Below are 19,699 nucleotides of genomic sequence, written 5' to 3' on the forward strand. Positions count from 1 at the left end.
ATCCACCCTTTTAAAGAGAGGCCCAGGGTACAGGCCCAGGAGCAGACCACCACAACATCCCCAAAACTAACAAGGCCCAGGCGCTGAGTCCTCCCCATCCCCTGGGCACCTCATTAGGTGTATAGATCAGCTGTCATGTGCCCAGAAAGGTGCAGGCTCAGCGCCAGAGCCCACACCAAACAGAGGGATCTGATGTATGTCATATTGTGGCACAGGTCATAAAGTAAAAAAAAAAGTTAACCCCTTTACATATGCTTTAATAGTCTCCATGGGAGACTAGAAGCTGTCAGGCTGATCGCCTCTGCTACACACAGGCAACCCATGTGAAGCATAAAATGCTCACCTACTAGCACTGCTCATCTCCTGGCAATAACCGCAGGAGTCTCCTGCAAGCCCTGGGTTGTCATGCCAACCCATTGGCGACCTGGGGTTATGTGACACGGGCACTGATTGTCGGGACTTTACATCCTTCTGCTGCAGCCATGTTACATGCTGCTGTCAGATTGACAGCAGCATTTAAGATGAACAGTTGTGAGTGGATTGCAATTCCACCTGCAGCTGTTAGGGGCACAATACAGCTGTCATGTACCAGGAAAGGTGCGGGCTCATCACTGGAGCTCATGCCAAAAAGGGAGTCCTAACATGTGCTGTACATATAGGAAAGGGGTTTAAAAGCAAGCTTCTACCCATTTTTTATTTTTTTTTATTTATTTTTTTTAATTATATTTATCCTACACCACGATAAACTTTATATAGGGGTTCCCTTATAAACAAGGCCAAGATATTGTAAGAAACTTTCAGCCAAGAACCACACAGTTAAACAGGGTCTTCACATTGGTTTTTGCATTCATTCCATTTTCCAGAGCAAACAAATCTGTCAGCCCCAATGCATGTGAGGTTTTTAGACTTGATCTGATGCAAATCAAATCCTTACAACACTTGCAGGAACGGATACTTGAGAAGTTCTAAAGATGTGTGGCGCCCTGGAGGGTTCAGTCGCCACAGAGGTACTGCATGTCACCCAGAGGTGTGGTATCACTCAGGTAAGGATGGAGTACTGCCCGGGACCCCAACACCTGCATCCAACATTACTCCAGACCAGCAGGAGCGGCAAGATGTGTCGCTCTCCTGCTGAGCCCTGTCCCTGGTTGGAGTGGGGGGAATTAAAGTAAGGGGAACCATGTAGTGGGTGTGGGTGGAGGAAGAGGTTCAAGGTAGCTCAGCAAGAAGTGATAAAAAAAATATGATGGAACCATCTAGGAGTCCAGTCTGAGGAGAGAGAGTCAGGAGGAATTGGGAGCAGCAGCTCTGCTCAGGGGAAGCATGGGCCTGAGAGAGGAGGAAGGAACAGGAGCAGAGAGAAGGCTCCAGGAGTGAAGAAAGGATCTGGGCAGTGCTGGAGGCCACCCGTACACCCGAATCTACCAGGCGGTGGAGGGATTGGGTCGCAGAGGGGACCGGCCCCTAACTAGTGAGAACTGCAATTTTCAGCTAGTAACTGGAGGGTGCAGCATTTCAGGTGCTGCAGCCCAATAACCACATCTAACTCACTGAAAAGGTGGCCATAAAGGACCCAGGGGACAGAATAAGTCACCCTACAAGGTCCATGGTCACTGGGTGTGAGGTGAAGGGAGATGGCCAGAAGGAACACACAGAAGGGGCTCCCGTTATGTACTCCGGAGGTACCTGAGGGTTGGCCGAACCCCTGCTCGGTGAATGCAGCACGACGTGGGAAGTTATGATCTGCAGTTGTAACCAGGAGCAAAAGTGAGAACTGAGTAAATCCGGAAGACTGCATCCCCAGTGTCTGTGAATTACTTCTGTGCCATCACCCCCTGCACCATGAGCACTAACTCAATATCATCAACATCTACACTGCCCTGGAGCCAAGCTCTGTCTGGAGAGCTAAACCAACTCTGCTGCATTATCAGCTCCAGGGGACCTGCTCCGCAGCGGTGGCTCCATATAGCCGCATACCACAGGTGGCGTCACAAACTTTATACAAGAACTTTAATTCCCCTGTAAATATCCCCTTTTATTGACAGCCCTGGGTCACTGCCACTGTGACATCACCCCCAGCCTGGCACCAAGTACCCCACGGCCCATGGGGCGTGTCATATGCATTATGTTTTATCCATCTAGTATGGTTAACAATGCTGTGACCCACCTGCATGTCATAGCAGCATTTGGAACTATACACATTGCCATAGAGAAATGGATTAATGGAGAGCAGAAAAACCCAAAAAAAAGTCAAAAAAAAAAGCCACACTAACTCTGCAAAATAGATTCTGCAGTGTTGGTTGACTGCAGCTGACAGAATAGTGATGAGACTTAGAAGAGATTTTTATCTGCATCAACATTTGTCATATGCATCAATAGAACAGCATTTGGAGCTTAAGGGCATGTGCAGACGATCAGTAAATGCTCTGGATTGAACGCAGCACACTTGCGCTGCGTGCAATCTGCAGTGGCCAGATGTTACAGCATAGTGGATGGGATTTGTACAAATCCCATGCCCACTTTGTGTTCCCATGCTCCTGCGGAGACTGACATGCAGTGCGTCTTCAGACTGCAGCATGTCAATTTCTGTTGCTGAGACGCTGTCTCCGCAAGAGAAATTCTATCAGTGCAATGTATAGGATGAGGTGAAGCTGCATATATTCAATGAACACATGCGGCTTCACCTGCGTGCGGCACTTTTGAACGCAGCATCAAGTATGCTGTGTTCAAAGCACTACCATTCCTGATGGTGTGCACATACCCTAGTACAACTGATCTCAGCACCGAACAGCTTAACTGCTCCATTCCAATCTACATTAAATCATTCCTTGTAGGCCTCATACCAGGAAGAGGCAGCTCTGTCCCCTTCTTGTGACTTAAAAATCGCTCAAAAGAGCAGCTCTGTTCTAGACATCACCCTGAGCATAGCCATGTTGTAAGCCATATGAGTGACTGCAGTGTCCATTCTTGACCAGGAGCAGTGGACCTACACCAGGAGGCTTTCAACGGCAACCAAGAGCTAAAGAGGGCCTAGAGGGATATCCTTTTGGGGCATAGGATCACATTGTGATCTTGGAATAAGCCATATTCAAATCAGGCTAGAAATGCATTGGGACAGGTTAGACTGGGGAAAGTGCAATCAAGTGTATTAATACCCTTTTATTCTAATTTGTATATGGCTTTTACACTAGTTTGCTTTTTTTAATGGCTGATGTGCTGGTCAAAAAAATAAATTTGTGGGTGTATAAGTGTAGCGGCAGGTTCTTATTTAACACACGATTGTAATATTTGGATTATACATGAGCAACATTTTAAATGTCCAAATATGCATGCAAGTGTAGCGCCCCGAGGGTTCGGCCGCTACAGGGGTATTGCACCTCTGCCAGAGGCGTGATATTACACTCCCGGGTAAGGATGGAGTGTGGACCAGGGCTCATTTAGCTGCATGCATCACACACCCCATTTCTGGGGGACAGCTCAACGGTGCTCCCATTAGACAGTAATGCAGGCACGACAGAATCTGTCCCTGGCTGGAGTGGGGAGGGGGTGGAACACCCAGTGATGTAGGAGCAGGAGGGGATGGTTTCTGGGCATAGGCAGGAGCCCATTGGTTGCAAGTCACCTGGGCTCATACACTAGAGGGAGGTATATAAGGTGGGCACCATCTTAGTTCAGAGTTCAGTTCAGAGAGAGAAGGAGTTCAGCCAGAGAGGGCTGACAGGGAGCTGTGGCTCAGTCTGGGCCCAGCTCCACGAGGCAGGCCTGGAGTGGAGGCCAGAACCTGCAGAGAGGACAGATACAGAGAGGAAAGGAAGAAAGGAACAGAACACCCAGAGAGGCCCAGAGACATGAGGGCAGAAGGAACCCCAAAGGCCCAGGAGATTGCGGGTGACTGGTTGGCAGAACAGAGTACTGGATCCCTAGTTGGTGGAGGCGACTAATCCTCAGCCAAGGACCGGCGGTAGTGATCACATCTTTGTGCGACCCCTCACTACACCTACTAGAAAGGCACACCACATAGGGTCAGGGAGGTGAGCACGAAGCCCTCCCAAGAGAAGGCCTGCGGGAGCTGGACAGACGTAGTGTCACTGGTGGGGCACGGCCAGAGAAAGGAATAGAAGGGAGTCCTGTGTCACACTCTGGAATTGCCTGGGGGTTGACTGAGCCCCGCATCTGGTGGACGCAGCACGGCTCGGGCAGTCATTGCCGGCGGAATGACTAGGAATATAAAGAACTGTGAGTAAAGAATTTGAATTGCAACCCCATGTCTCTGTGCTTCATTGCCACGCCAGCACTACTAGTGCTGGGACGCTCGCACCATCAACTACACTGCCCTGGGGCTGCACTCTTCCTGTGGGGAGTCACACTACCTTAGCCCCAGCGGTCTGCCCTTGCAGCAGCGGTTCACACTGACCGCAATCCACGGGTGGCGTAGTCGGACAATTAACCTAGAACCCCCACAAAATACCGCCATTGGCCTGACCACCCTGAGCCACGGGACCGGGTCACCGCCACAGAGACTACAACCCCCCAGAGACCTGGTTCCGGGTAACCCACTACACGTGTACGCTAGGCCCAGGGGGCGAGTCACAAGCTGTGTCAATGCCCACCCCAATAACAGTTTCAGTAACTTAGCAAATTTAAAAAACAGACTTACCACTCCATAAAATGTGAAGGACAGAGTCACTTTACCCGCCAGTATACAATTATGCAACCAAAAAAAACAAGATCATTGAAAAATATTTTATTGTGAAATAAGAGGGTGGTTACAGGTTATTCAGTAGAGAACTAAATCCAAATATAGGGTTGATTCATTTCTAAAGGAAGATATCAATCTGTTGGGTGGAGAGAAGACATTGTATTAACTGGATGCAAAAAAATAGTAAGCAATTTAAAAAATAAAATCTATTACATATTATATATGCATACAATACTGTGAAAGTGCTGCAAAGTAAGAAGGCTTTTAAACACTTGGCTTATTTTTAGCAATTACTAATATGCAAAGTGATTGAACAAAGGAGAAATCCAAGTCATAATTTGGTTGACCATACAAGCATTAATTATTCTTGATACACAGATGTATGCTTACCCTCCAAGATGATTGGAACACCCCCTCCTACAGAGTTCCTTCAAAAACTGGATTTAGGCTTCCACAAATCCATCATGTCTCTTCATGTAATCTCACAAACTTGATGTTGAGATCAGGGCTCTGTGGTGGTCATATCACAGCTGCTTAGACTTTACACTGAAAGTTATTCTTAAAACATGGGCTGTATATTTGGGGTAGCTGCCCTACTGCAGAATAAGTTTGGAGCCAGACATCTCTGAAGGTATGGCACGAAGTATCTGCCTGTATTTCTCAGCATTGAGGACACCAAGAAATATGAGGACAGGTGAATATGTTGCAGTAAATTTCCTTGACTAACAAATACAAGCACTCCTGCTTACTTCCCTTTGAAATTGGAAGATTTCCAGCAGTGTTAGCAGCTCAGATCTGACAGCAACCTCTAGATGGGTTTCACTGGTTAAAGTGTAGCCCGGAAAATGTGTTCCTGGAAGAGTTGAGGCCAAAGACATTTTACTTGGCGACTCAACCAAGCAGGAAAAACTTGAGGTGCAAAAAAGTGGCTGCAGGTGCTCTGGACAGAAGTCAGAATTGGAAATATTTGGCTGTAAGAAGCAAGTTTGCACACACAATATTGCATCACTCCAGCCATTCTGCAGCCAGTGAGTCATGGTTGAGAGTCTTCACTGACTGTCCTGCTAACTTAAGTTCTGGATTTGGTCAAGATTCATGGCTTCTTAAACGCTGAGAAATACAGGCTCTTATCCCATCAAGCAATACCATCAGGAATGTGTCCAATTGGCTTCAAATGTATTCTGAAGCAGGACAAAAACCCCAAACCCATGATCAAATCTATAAAGACCCATCTTCAGTATAATCAAGTCCTGAAAGTGATATGGCCTCCAGTGCTCTGATCTTAAAGTACTCCCATCAAAATGTTATCCTCTTAATATATTGCAGTCATTATATGGCACTGTACTTAAAACTGCTATTTTTTGCCCATATGATATGATTGCAATATAAAGATAAAAAAAGTTTAAAAAAAAAAACTTTGATGGGAGCACTTTTAAACAGTGTCTGAGATTACATTGAGAGGATTGTGCAACTACTTCTACATTCACAGAACATCTGGTCAGGTCTCAGATGTTTGGAACAGCTTCCTTGCAGAGATCCCTCAAATAAACTGTTTAAGTTTACAGAGCAATTATGATTTGATTTAGTTTCCAATGCAGAGTTTAGCAACACTAGATATTGATTTTATTTATATATTTTTTGTTCATCCACCCCGAATTGTTAATTTATAAATTTACACTTCTATTTTTACCCCCACCTAAAACTGACAGTAATTAATGGTTGTAAATCTTCAAGAGTCAAACCAAAGCCATTTGACAGCAATAGTATTGACAGTTCTGTACCCCAACTCAGAAGGTGACAGTTTGTCAAATTCTTAAAATAGCAGTGTTCACTAGATGGGTTTTACAGTAAACCATGTGCTTGAGCCTTCCTCTGCAAAGCCATGGGGAGGATCAATAGTCATCAGTAATGAAAACTTTACATTCGTTAAGGAGTTTTCAGGTCTTTAACAGGTTGCCTTCACAGAAGTAAGGTTAACTGTCAAAAGCTTCAAGGGTCACTTATCTTAGGTTGCTGGGTGTTGTATGAAATGCAAACAGTCATAGTCACAACCAGCTTTAACACTGTAGAGAAAATGAACTTTACAGAAGGTCTGTAAGGGCAAAGTTTCATAGTGGGCAGGCAGTTCTCAGCTAGTGCATGAGTCTTACACATTGGGGCATATTTCATTCTTATGCCAATAAAGATTGAATCTGGTGCATATTTTCTTACAACACCACTTATTGGACAGCTTACTTTGCTTGAAACTTTGGACTAAATTATACCATGGCCCTTCTCAGCAAAGGAGCAGAAAAAAGGTCTAACGCTTGTTGCACATAATGGAACACCTACATTTCACTTTAATCTCTCCCTATTACTTGGAGGATTTGTTAAATAGTTTGAATTAAACCACTCACTGTACTTAGACCTCATTTAATTGAAGTTTCAAAAGAGTTTACTCAGTGATTGAAAATTTGCAGCCAGATCTTTGCACTCATTCTCCATACGCAGCAGTGTAAGACTTCATAGAGTAGGCCTGAAGTCTGGTGACCCAGCAACTTCAAATTAGATATTTTCTGCAGTCAAATGAACACATGTAATGGAGGTGCAATGTGCAGTACCAGTATATATTGAATGGAGCCGTGCATTGCAGTCACGTTCAGTGATCACATACTGCCACAAATATCAGAGCTTTGGTGGGATTGCTGAGTGTGACCCCCATCCTCCCCAATTTTCATGACCTAAGAAGAGGTCACCAATATCTTGAGAGGACAACCTTTAAACCGATCAGTTTCTAGACAAAGCCACTAAACTATTGAATTGTGGGGCAAGAGCATTCCACATGGTGCAACATCTGTATAGAATTATTGCAAAGACAGCTATCGACAGGTACTCTTTATTTTGACTGATACCAAGAGAAGGGAGGGGGACACTAACCTGTTGGGACAGAGTCCTTCTGCTCTTCACCATCTGTGTTTGGTTCTTTGCAGTCTGGTTCTTTGCCAACTGATGCATTCAATTGCTTTTCATTGGCCTGTGTATCCTCCTATGAAGTGTGGGACACAAGTGGAAGATACCTTTATAGCTCATTTTGTTGTACTGTACAGAGTTGTCACTCAGATCACAAATGCAGCAGCGGGAAAAAAAAAAAAAGTGACCATGCACTTTAGATAAGTGTTGACCAAGTCTTCCCCATACACATGCTCAGTTTAGCAGACTTCTCATTGGAGAGAATAGAGCAAGTCACTTCTTGGAGTCAGTTGTTGCCCTTTCTTCAAAACAGTGGACTGGGTCTGTATAAATCCCACATTAGGGAATGCAGAGAAAGCCTGTTAGTCAGTAGAGGTCTCTATGGTGCTAGAAAATTAATGAAGTGAGGAGAACATGAATATTTTTAGTTTGACTTAAGGGGTTTCTCCACGAACAAAAGTTCATTATAATAAATAGATTTAAATTATTTAAACACAGCAAATTGTGGAAGTTAAGTGTTCTTGTGCTGAGATAATCTTATAAATGTGCCCCTGCTGTGTACTGTGTAATGGCTGTGTCTGACCGTGCAGGGACATGGTCTGATCATACCACATCTCCTGGGCAGAGGAGGAAGCAAAAGAGTATACAGACCTTACAGCAGGGGATCACAGCTGATTCTGTGAGGCAAGACATTGTTTAATAAACTGCAGGGAAATGCTTTACCTCACAAAAAGAATCTGTGATCCCCTGCTGTAATATCTGTATAGTCTTGCTTCCTCCCCTGCCCAAGAAGCAGACCATGTTCCTGTACGGTCAGACATGGCCATTACACACTACAGAGCAGGGGAACATTTATAAGATTATCTCAGCACAGGAACATTTTATTTATACACATCTAATTGTGGAAGTTATTCCAAAGTCTATTGATTAAAATGAACTTTTGTCTGTGGGAAAACACCTTAAAAAACAAAAAATTAGATATCCACAAGGAAAAGTCTCAAGGTAATAAGACACATAATTCACTTACCTGTGTAGTTTCTGTTGGCATCACACAATTCTTCTCTTCTACTTCCAGATCAGCTCGAGTATCATTCTTGGCCTTATTTTCTTCACTGTCTGGTTCTGAATCACTAGGCTGAAAAATAAAAGCCAAAAGCACAAAGTCAACCAATCTCTAGAACAGACATGGAGCATCATGTTGTAGAGCAGGAATGAGGCAGACAACTCTGCTCCATTCTACTCACAAGATTCTATCAAATCTCAAATGCTAGAAAAAAAACAAAAGTAATAAGTATAAAATTAGTAAGAGCCACAGCTTTGAGGCACAGTCAGTTTAGGCTACGAAAGAAAGTGCGAATATCCTCACGCTTTCTAAATACCAGCGCTGTAGGTCAGAAATGAATAAGTTTTGTAGAAACAAAGCCCCACACAACCTTTACCCACTAAAGATGTTATTTGAAGTTTCCATTGCTATTCTTTGAACACTAAATGCAGGGGCAGACAGTCAATGCAGCTGCCCCGGGGCCCACTGTCACCAGTGACTTTCAGCTAAATGTGCATCCTCAGACAATTACTGTAGCTGAAATGAAGTTTATTGTGGTGCAAATGACCGACAGCTCCCTGCAATGCAATTCCCACCTGGGCAACAGGGCACAGTACCCCAGGAAGAGGCATGTTATCCCCATGAAGGGGCCCATTATACTTAGGGCATGTGGACACTCCGTAAGTTCTGCGGATTGGACAGCGCATTTGCACACAAACTGCAGCATTCTACATTACAAGCAAAGTGGATGGGATGTGTAGAAATCCCATGCCCACTATGCATCTCCGTGCACCTGCGGAGCACCCACGGACATGAGGTCAGTCTTTCCAGAATGCAGCATGTCAATTTCTCTTGCTAGTCTCCACAAGAGAAGTTAGAACAGTGCAATGTATAGGATTGCTGTGAATCCACATGGCTCAATGAACACATGCGGATTCACCTGCATGCAGCGCTTTGGACGCAGCATAAAGTATACTGAGTTCAAAGCGCTGACAGTAATGACTGTGCACATACCCCAAGGAGGCCTGGTCGGGAAACATTATCCCAGGAGGACATTACATGATTGCATCCACATCACCACTCTCCAACCCACATTTCATTAGAAGACCCATTAGTCTATAGGTGTCAGAAAATTAGAGGAGGAGTGGGGAGAACATTAATATTTCTAGTTTAACTTAAGCCATCCACAAGGAAAAGTCTCAAGGCAATAAGGAGCCACATAAAAGTTACTCACCCGTCTAGTCTCTTTCAGCATCATAACACCATCCTTCTCTTCCACTTCCAGATCAGATTCGGTATCATTCTTGGACTTATTTTCTTCACTGTCCGATTCTGAAATGCTAGGCTAAAAAAAATAAATAAATAAAATTAGCAGTCAGTCATCTCTAGAACACTGACATTTGAGCATCATGTTGTAGAGCAGGAGTAACAAATGCAGCCAATTCTGCTCAAGATTATTAAATCTCATATAGATGCTACAAAAAGGTGTATAAAATCAGTAAGAGCCACAGTTTTGAGGGAGTCAATTTAGGCCACAAAGGCAAGTGCGAATATCCACATGCTTTCTAAATACCAGCGCTGTAGGTCAGAAATAAATACGTTCTGTAGAAACATGGCCCCACATTGAACCTTTACCCACTAAAGAAGATTTGAAGTCTCCCTTTTACTATGCTCTAAATACCCAATGCAGGGGCAGATACATTGGGGCCTGGAGCTGGAGGGGGCCCCACCATCACCTGGATGTGCATCTGACATTTAGCAGATAAAGTTTATTGTGGTGGAGGGGACCAGACAGCTCCCTGTACTGCCAAGCAGAGGTTGGTAGCTGATGTCAGCATGCATACCAGTGTCAGCTGCCAGCTCCCGCGCCCAATAAAGAGGATGCTGCATGGCATGGGAATTAGTAGAATAGTCTAATGTATTGCAAAATATATCTTTTCAGTTTATATTTTGAATGGTGTGTGGCCAATAGTATAGTACATATTTGTAGACAGGGGCGCAGTGTGGGGGATTTGGGAGATAAAACACGAATTGACCTTATTTTTAGGGCTGCAGTGATAGTGACAAGATTAGATGTGGCTGAGAGTCATCAACATGAAGGTCTGACCAGATGAAGAAAAAGACTGGTTAAGAGTGGCAAGTGCCTTGATGCAATTTCTTTATACTGTGATTTAGAGTAATTATGTTATTTGTAAAACAACCTCCCTTCAGTTACATGTGTGAAATGTAATTGAGCTGCTTTTTTTTTTTTTTAAATGCTTCCAAAAACTTCAAGTGGTTAAAGAAGATACCTAACCACTCAGGAGTTTCCTGCTCTGAAAAACTCTGCAAGTTAATGGGTAGGCACCAAAGACACCTGACATCTTTGCGATCAGTTTGTCCCCCCCCCCACCCAGTTTGCCACACACATTTAGATAAAAAGGAAATTACGGCCCCTGGAACGTGACAGTGAAAAAAATAAAATGTTTACCATCAAGATTAAAACTCACTTTGGCAGAATCGGTTAAATTTATGATTTGACACTAGTTGTGTGTGTCCAAGCATCCACCAGAAATAGTGCCCCATAAAATGAACACTGCCCAACAATGTGAAAATGCTGTGCACATTCTGTGTCACCTTTTAACCACTTCAGTATAACTTAGAAGCAGTTGGTGGCTGAGCTACCACTGGAATGAGGGTAAAGCCACCAGCAAAGCAGCCTCAGGAAAACGACTCTGCATTTTCCTGAAGCTGTGTCACCTGGGAAAAAGTGGCTGTGCCAAAATGTAAATCATGCTGTGTGCACACTCTTGACAGCCTTTTCAATAATGGAACCCACACCAGATCTCCAAAAATGCATAGATTATACCTCATATGTAGGATCATCAACTTGGTCTTCATCAGGAAGATCTTCAGTCAGAAGTGCTACCCAGCTATGCTGCTCTTCCATATCCAAGTCATCCTGCTTACGTTTGCTGCCTTTTCCACATGGCTTCAGAGGAGACTTCCTGATGTCTAAGCAGCAAATTATTTTTATTAGTGATGAGTCACAAAAGTCATATCAAAAACAGCAACTTTCCAATATAAGTTACCATCAGCAGATGTTTTCCCTATGCTTTCTCCAGCACGATAGCCCAATGCGTATTGTATTCTATAGGGAGTAACTAGAAGAATAAGCCTGGTCAAACGCCCAATCCTCTTCTTGCCACTCACGAAACGACGTTTGCTTGGGGATACTTGCTCAGCAGTTCCAACATTCTCCACCTCTTCTGAAAGGCCAGTGAACACTGCAATCTTTTTAAGCATTTTGAACTAATAGGAAATAAATTAGAAGACAAATTTTATATAATAAATATGTATACACATCCAAACTATTCCACTCAATTTCTGTGAGCATTTCCATAGAAAACTTACAGCTCAGGATCCCTTAAAGAGTTCCAGATTGATCATGTTTTAGTAGGCAACCTGCCCAGTGATATGGTAGGGCCCTCAGATGCTGTTGTGGTGCCCCTGAGGGTTCAGTCACCACAGGGGTACTGCACCTCAGACTGAAGTGTGGTATCTCCTCTCCCAGGTAAGGATGGAGTACTACACAGGACCCCAACCACACACTCAACACTACACCACTCCAGTTCTGAAGGGGGCCTATAGCACCATAGTGCGTGAGGGTGGAGGAAGCATTTACTTAAGCACTTAGAATTCTATATAACTGGAGGCCATTTTAATAACAAGGTCTTTGGTCATGGGTCCTTGGGACGGCAAGTCAGCACCCCGCTGAGGGTCCACAGTTCCCAGTCGCAGGCCTCAAGAAGGGGGATCGGGGTAGAGTTATAACCGGCTCTGTCCCCGGTCAGGGTCCAAGCAAGAAGGCCCAGGAGGGGAGCAGAGGAGATAGGCTCCACAGGCGAAAGGCTCTCAGGGGGTGCAGACAAAGCGGAGTCGCCACCTGCATACCTTATTCTAGCCCAGCCAGAGAGACCCTGCCACAAGAGGGGGGTACCGGTCCCCGATTATCTGACTTTGCACTTTACGTCTGCCGGAAAAGTCCGGAGGCTTATGTGGATCCCAGGGGGATACAGACGGAGCAGAATCGCCACGTGTATGCCCTAATCAGAGTTTATTCAGAGGGACCCAGCCTTACGCCACGTTCTCACCAAAAAGGGCACCCAGTCAGTCCGGGAACTACATGTTATCCTCAAGGGACATCGCAGTACCTGTATGGGACTCAGTGGGGGGTGTGGGGGGGGGGGGGGTCACAAGACGGGAGTAGTTCAACAAGAGAGGAACACACTAGAGCAGGGTCCTGACAAGCGCTCCTGAGCTACCTGGAGTGTGCCGAACCCCACCCTGGCGGCCGCAGCTCACCATGTGACAGCAGAGAGAAGCTCTGAGCTGACTACGCACCAAAGTGAGTAAAGCCCTGGATGACTTCAACTACCGCCTCTGTCTGTTCTTTCTTGCGCGGTTCTGCACCCGCCAGCGCTCTATTCTACCCCTCTCTACGCTGCCCTGTGGCCTGCTCCATCTGTGGGGAGCCGAACCATCTATAGCTGCCCTGACACCTGCCTCAGAGGACTGTTGCAGTGCTGGTGACCTTCACCAGACACCACAGGTGGCGTCACGAACATTCCCCTATCCCGTATAACCCCCCCCCCTTTCTCAAGAATGACCCCAGGGTATGGGCCCGGGAGCCGGCCACCTCAACATGCCCCAAGATCAGGCAACAACAAGGCCAGGGCGCAGAGTCGTCCCCCATCCCCATGGGCACGTCACACCAGCAGGAATATAATAAAAGCCATTATGGTCCTCATTAATTTGAATGGTTTTAAGACAAACACGAGTCAAAAGGCAAAAATCACTTTAAAAGATAAAAGCCACAGTTTTTTCACATAACATTGTTTTAAACTAGCCTAAACTTGGTTTCCTTACCACATATTTGAGAGGCCAGATATGTGTAATTCTTAAAATGAGTGACTTCATGTATCCAGGATTTTCAGCTGGCATGCAGCTCTTGACCTACAGAAAATAGTATAATTGTTAGTGTAGTTTGGTGCAGATCCTGCAGAAAACAAGAAACACTTCATGCAACGTGTGAACACAGCCTTACAGACACAAAGCCAGCTGTTGTATAGTGAACCTACATAAATATGCATTTATTTTTTATTCAGTCTGAGTCACCAGAACTTTCATAGGTCCCAACTAGAGATGAGCAGGACGCGCAGATGATTTTGCACTGCTCGGACTAACCAAAAGTCACGCCAGGAACACTGGAAGGTTAGAGATTCATGGCCTCCCATCCAGACACCAGGTACCACAGATCTGGATGCTGGACCGGAGTCCTGTGAAGCAATCAATTCATCTCTAGTTCCAACTGTCCTGGATAAAGCGGACAGTCCTGGATTGGGTCTATGCCCTGCAGTCTTGGACGTCTGCTGGATTTCCCTCACTACCACCATATTCTGAGATCTCCTCTTGCCAAGGTAGAAAGAAATGGTAAGTGGGTGTGGCCAAAATTTGCCACAGCAGGTAGCACTCTGCATGATCTGTCCCCAACTTTTGAAGACTAGAAAGGGGGAGGCATGCTCTAGGGAACACATTCAAACATCTGGGACTGGTCCCACCAGCAGTCTGTAGCTATAATGTATGGGTATATCCTCAATTCAATGGTGGGAGTGTAACACCAAGAAGTAAGGCTGTGTGCCCATGATGAGCTTTTGATGTTGCAGAGTTTCTGCACCTATTACATGCACAGTGCTAGGTTCAGATAAGGCAAGACAGGTTTCATGAATTCTTTGGAGTCCTGGGGGAACCGTTACTCAGGGAGACCATAGGCTGCAGCTTCTCTCAGGCACACGATACATTCAGCTACTGACCAGAGAGACAAGAGTCTTTCAACAGTTGAACAGTGGAATTTAATTTGAAGCACGGCCAGTGCAATTCAGGGATATTACAGCAACAATCTTCATTACAGTACAGTCTGAGTTTCTTGAGCAACCGGCTCCAGTAACACTATAGTAGTTTCTCAATGCACAGTATTACAGTCTCTTCAGTGGCATAATTCAGCCTAGATTAGATCTCTTAGCAGCACACTTCTATGCATACACAACCACAGGCTTTTCCTTCACAAGGACACAATAGTAAACAGTATTCTTTATCTTGCATGGAGGGGGAAGGATTTGATGAAGGAGATGATCCCTGTGACAGTTCCTTCCAGTCCTTATTTTCCTGCCCGATAATACTCAGCACTGTTAGTTCAGGGAGTATCTGACCTGTGTTTAGTTTCTCTCCTGATCTGAATCCTGTTCAGTTGCCTTCTGTCAGATACAGATAATACACAACAACAAGTTCCCCACAATCCCCCTGGGGCTCTGCTAAAACACTCCGTCTGACTCTTAACCCCTCTAGTTGCTTGATGCTTCTGAAGCAACACCACCACTTCTGCATGTCACATTTATTTAGTAAATTCAGTGACTTGCACTGTTTCATTGCATTTGGCACTGTGTTTTTTGTCAGGTTTTAAATACTTTATAGTATTTGGCTTTATCTAAAATTTATTAATGCAGGCAAATGCGGATTACATTAGTTTCTGCTGTGGAAATGCATGTGCGTTTTTTACCTGGAGATTTTCTGTATCTAATTCAAGTGTATGGGGGACACACACACACACGAGAAGTGGACGTGTTGTGGATTTGAAACGTGCACCGCAGATTAGTTTACCGTGGGCATAAGACTTCTATTAATCCCATCAACTCTGCTAAAACCGCAGGATTTCTTGCTTTTGATAAAAATATGCAGTCAATATACACATAGCCTAAAAGTCATTGGATCAATAGACATATACAAGATTAACCAATAATATTCCATTATATGGAATGACCATCACAATAGTGTCTTGACAGCATAAATGCTATAATTTAGCCTTACTGGCAAAATCAAGTACAGATTTTAAAAGTCTGACTTCAATCCCAATAGCCTTACCTTTAAACCTTCATCACATGAATTTTTAGCACCCTCATTGGATTCCTTTGGAAAGGAGGAGGGAGAAGAGAACATTACTAGTAAAATACATAGCTACTACAACTAAAGTTGCAAGGCACATGGGAAAAATTTCCTATAGAGAGTCAATTGAAAAACATTGGCAAAAAGGTTTTTTTTTTGTTTTTAAGTCAGCCATCCTCTTCATGATGTAGGTCATTTGACATCGTGCCCTTTTCCCAAGCAGTAGTGCTTACAGGATTTTCTGGGGCATGTCTAAGGTCTTTTGCACCCTTACCTTGGTAAAGACCATGAAAGTTAGCACTAAATATAAAGTTAAGTCTGAAAACCATGTGAGAAAACAAAAACACACTTGGGGGGTAGGGGAGTGGTGAGAAATGGCTGTAATAAAATAATTATTGCATGCTGACCTGGTGACAAGTCCACTGAAGATGACCACACAGCTATATGCCATTTATGGTTACATTTGTCCAAGAACTTCACAGAATCCCCTTTAAGTGTTTTAGGCACGTAACCAAATTTATGGTCTGCATGTCATGTGACTTTTACCCATAAACGCTGTTCTCCTGCAAAGGAGTTACTGTACCTGTGTATTTTGTCCTCCTTGTCCTTTAGTTGCAGATAGCAGCTCTGTCTGCCACTAGAGGGCGCATCTAACCGCACTGTTTTTGCTCTACGCCATAAAATACATGTAACCAGGGTGTAGCAAGAATAGGACAAAAGGAACATTTAAGGCATTTTAGACAGCAGTAAAATGCTACTCATGTTCTGTAGCTTCTGAAAGGTTTCATTTTAGAGCACATTCAATTTTTTACTTTCTCAAGAAAAATTCTTAAAATACTCAGTAAACACCACACAGCACAATTAAAACTATAACAGAGGGGCTGATTTATTAAGCTACATTAACCAGAAATTAGTTTTAATTTGTTGAAAAAAATAAAAATTAGAACTTGTCGCTCAAAGTAAGGAAATATAGTATAATCTTAGACTACAAAGTCCAAAGATGCATCTAATTTATCAACCAGCACAGTGTAAGACTGTCTAGTTTAGGATTACTGGGGTGGAAATCACTTATCATTTGAGGGTTCCTTATGGATTACATTATTGAAGTCACATTCTTAGATACAGTACTGTCCATATATTTAGTAAAAATAAAACCAGTGTATGGGATGAGTGATAAATTACAGCCCATAAAGCACCTTTACTATACAGCTGCCGCACATTGTAGCTGCAGCCACGCATGTAGACACTACCCAAGGCAGGAGGGGGGGGGGGGGGTATTCTCAATTCTGAAGCCACATATGCAAGACAGATAGAGAATATAGCCAAAAGTCATTTGAATATCCTTTCAAGAGCAGTTTGGAGCCAAGACCAGTATTTTTTAGGACACAAGAAGCACAAACAGCTTTCTATACATACTTCTGTAACAAGTTTTTCAACAGACTTTAGATTTTAAAGGAAGCCTGTCAACTCAAACACTATTTGCCTGCAAACAGTGAAAATCTGCAGATTTCACTAGGGTTAGCATGGTAATCTGGCCATATAAGAGTAGTGGTTGTAGAGCTGAGAAATTTAAAAAATAATCATGTCTAAGTCATGCTGGGGAGAAGAGGAAAAAAGAAAAAAATAAAAAAAACAAAAACACACCCCTCTTCAAAAAGGGAATCATTACAGGTTTCACAGAAGAATGTATTTTAACAGCCTTGATCGCTGCAGCTACTTTTCTGCAGAGCTGAGCAACTACAAACATCTCCAGCTTTCATCTCACAGCAGTCAGTGTTAGGGGTAATACAGCTTGGCCAAGTATCCTGCAGGGGAGGGAGAACAGGTGTTTTTAATGACACAATAGCTGCAGAGATTAAGTCCATCTATCATTACTTATCTCATAGGAGAAACAGTGTTCATCTGTCCATCTGGGGTTGTGTATTTTTGTTTGCACTTCTAGTTGGTCAAGACCATACAAGCAGGAAAAGAAAAAAAAAAAAAAAAGAAGTATATACCCAGAGAAGAAGCTCTGGTAATGCCCAGTTTGCCTTATAAGTTAAAACCAAAACTTTACTAGATAGTCTCCAAACAGAAGAGAAATTAAACTAAAGGCAGTTTTAGTCAGTTCTGCAGCCACTATTCTAGGATGTCGCTGGTTTATCATTCTCAAATTGGTGAAAGGTCCCTTCTAAATAAAAAAGATAAAAAAATCACATTAGGCTGGTCTACTGGAAGTTACATGCTCCCTGCAGTCACTCACTTACTGAGCAGTTATAGGTGCATTATCACAGTCCTTGACTGGTTATGGGGCTCTTGACCTGAACTCTGCCTCAGGCATATATTTGAGACCCTGAAGTTCAGGTCAAGAAGCCCACAGATGTCTTCAGTGTGCGGTCCAAGAACACATGTGCATAGGACACATACATGAATAACAGACTTCTGAATGAGGCCTAACAAGTCTCCCCCCCCCCCCCCATCTACAATGCCTATTCAAAAATTAAATATGGTTAAAATAGTAGTCAGACCTATAGTACATGAAGCAAACTTGCATATTAGAAAAATAATGCAATAAACCCATCATCAAATATTGGCAGCTACTCGCTGCCTCCAGTTACTTACCGTTGCAGCAACACTTCTCTGATCATTTGTATTCTCAGCCATTGCACTGTCTGCGTGTATACACACACCCAACCACCCTCTAGCCTTACCACTAGAAAACTAAAAGAAAAAGAAACAAGCAATGTGGCTAGAGCCCACATGTGCTTTAAATGAATTTTGCATAATTAAACCAATTACATCCATTAACTCCTTCTGATACAAAAGCTTTTACCATTCAGTTCAGTTAGTATACAAATATTAGGCTATATTGTCACATGTAAAAATGCTGCTTTTTTTCCTGCTGCTTTTTTTTCTGCTGAATTTTTTGCTATGTGAGAACATTGCCCAAGGGCTCATGGGAAAAACGGACAGCGCTCAGACCAATGTTATTCAGTTGGACAGTGCAGATGAGCGATTTTTATCACTGACCGAATCTGTGCATAAAAAAAATTGCAGCATGCACGAGTTTCTTCTGTAAATCGGCTGAGACCCACCCATTCAAGTCTGTGGGTGCATGAAAAAAAACAGATGCCATATGGAGCCACAGTATAATATACGATTTTTATAGGTATATTGCAATTCTGTAACATAGGAAACTGTAAAACAAATTGCATACAAACTACACATGGATGACAAGGAACAAAAATTGTCTCACTTTTTTGGTTGAATCTCTGAAAGATATTTTATGTGAGCCCACCCTAACGCTGACAAGTTTGGGTACCTTGCTGAAGACTTGTGCTACTGCAAAAAAGGGCAAAATTGTGGTTGTCAAAAATTGATACTCGTTACTGTAGGTCCTGTGTTATGGAAGGAGATGGACATATTACGCATGTTACCCTTGAAGAAACGAGTGTTGTTGTGATGTATAACGTGAATTATGCATTGCGTTAATGTGTGTAGTTTGACAGTAGGGACAGTGAGAGTTACGGCTATTTCACACGTCAGTGTGTCCAGTACGAGTGGTGACAGTTTCCACGTACTGGAGACACTGACACACGTATCCCATTCAAATGAATGTGTCTGTGCACATGTCAGTGTATTTCCATGGACTGTGTGTCCGTGGGCAAAACACGCTGACATGTCCACACAAATTGTCCCACACTGATGACACACGGATGACATCCGTGTGTCATCTGTGTGACACGTACCGGCGTTTGGGAATCAGAAGTACAGTTAGCACTGTTACCAAGCGCCAGGTGCTGAACGCTGCCCTCATCATTGTTTCCTGTTGGCGCTGCGATCAGCACCAGCAGGCGATAATGATGAGAGTAGTAGTCTGTTCCCGGTGTTTCCAACTGTAAAAATAAGAATAAAATTAAAAAATCCATATACTCACCTGTCCCCAGCTAGCCGTGTCATGTCACCCACTGAGCGCAGCTCTGGGGCTGCTCGCTGCAGGAGTCATTCTCCCCAGCTCCTCGGCATGAGTGGTCGCATGGATTACAGCAGGC

At 43.8% G+C, this 19,699-nt stretch overlaps 1 protein-coding gene across 1 annotated transcript; it reads right to left on the bottom strand.

Moving 5' to 3' along the window:
• Positions 1-6,688: 6,688 nt before the first annotated feature.
• On the bottom strand, positions 6,689-18,404 carry LOC141156463 (uncharacterized). Its single transcript, XM_073642688.1, has 9 exons — positions 18,270-18,404; positions 15,648-15,692; positions 13,599-13,685; positions 11,762-11,981; positions 11,539-11,684; positions 9,925-10,035; positions 8,676-8,783; positions 7,616-7,724; positions 6,689-6,762 (listed from the first exon to the last, which is right to left on the bottom strand). Exons 1-9 carry the CDS (start codon positions 18,309-18,311, stop codon positions 6,689-6,691), a joined length of 942 nt encoding a protein of 313 aa, XP_073498789.1. The 5' UTR covers positions 18,312-18,404.
• Between the last annotated feature and the right edge of the window lie 1,295 nt (positions 18,405-19,699).

The sequence above is a fragment of the Phyllobates terribilis genome, unplaced genomic scaffold (assembly GCF_046119375.1).
Source record: "Phyllobates terribilis strain yellow unplaced genomic scaffold, ASM4611937v1 Scaffold_1__5_contigs__length_1240528914, whole genome shotgun sequence".
Lineage (NCBI taxonomy): Eukaryota > Metazoa > Chordata > Amphibia > Anura > Dendrobatidae > Phyllobates > Phyllobates terribilis.

Excerpts from the sequence above, each read along its gene's own strand:
- LOC141156463 (XM_073642688.1), bottom strand. The coding sequence starts at position 18,311 with ATGGCTGAGAATACAAATGATCAGAGAAGTGTTGCTGCAACG. Across the intron at positions 10,036-11,538 it reads TTGATGATCCTACATATGAG|CCTAGCATTTCAGAATCGGA; the intron begins GTATAATCTATG and ends TATTTTTTTTAG. Across the intron at positions 6,763-7,615 it reads GAAGGACTCTGTCCCAACAG|TGTTAAAGCTGGTTGTGACT; the intron begins GTTAGTGTCCCC and ends TTTTCTCTACAG.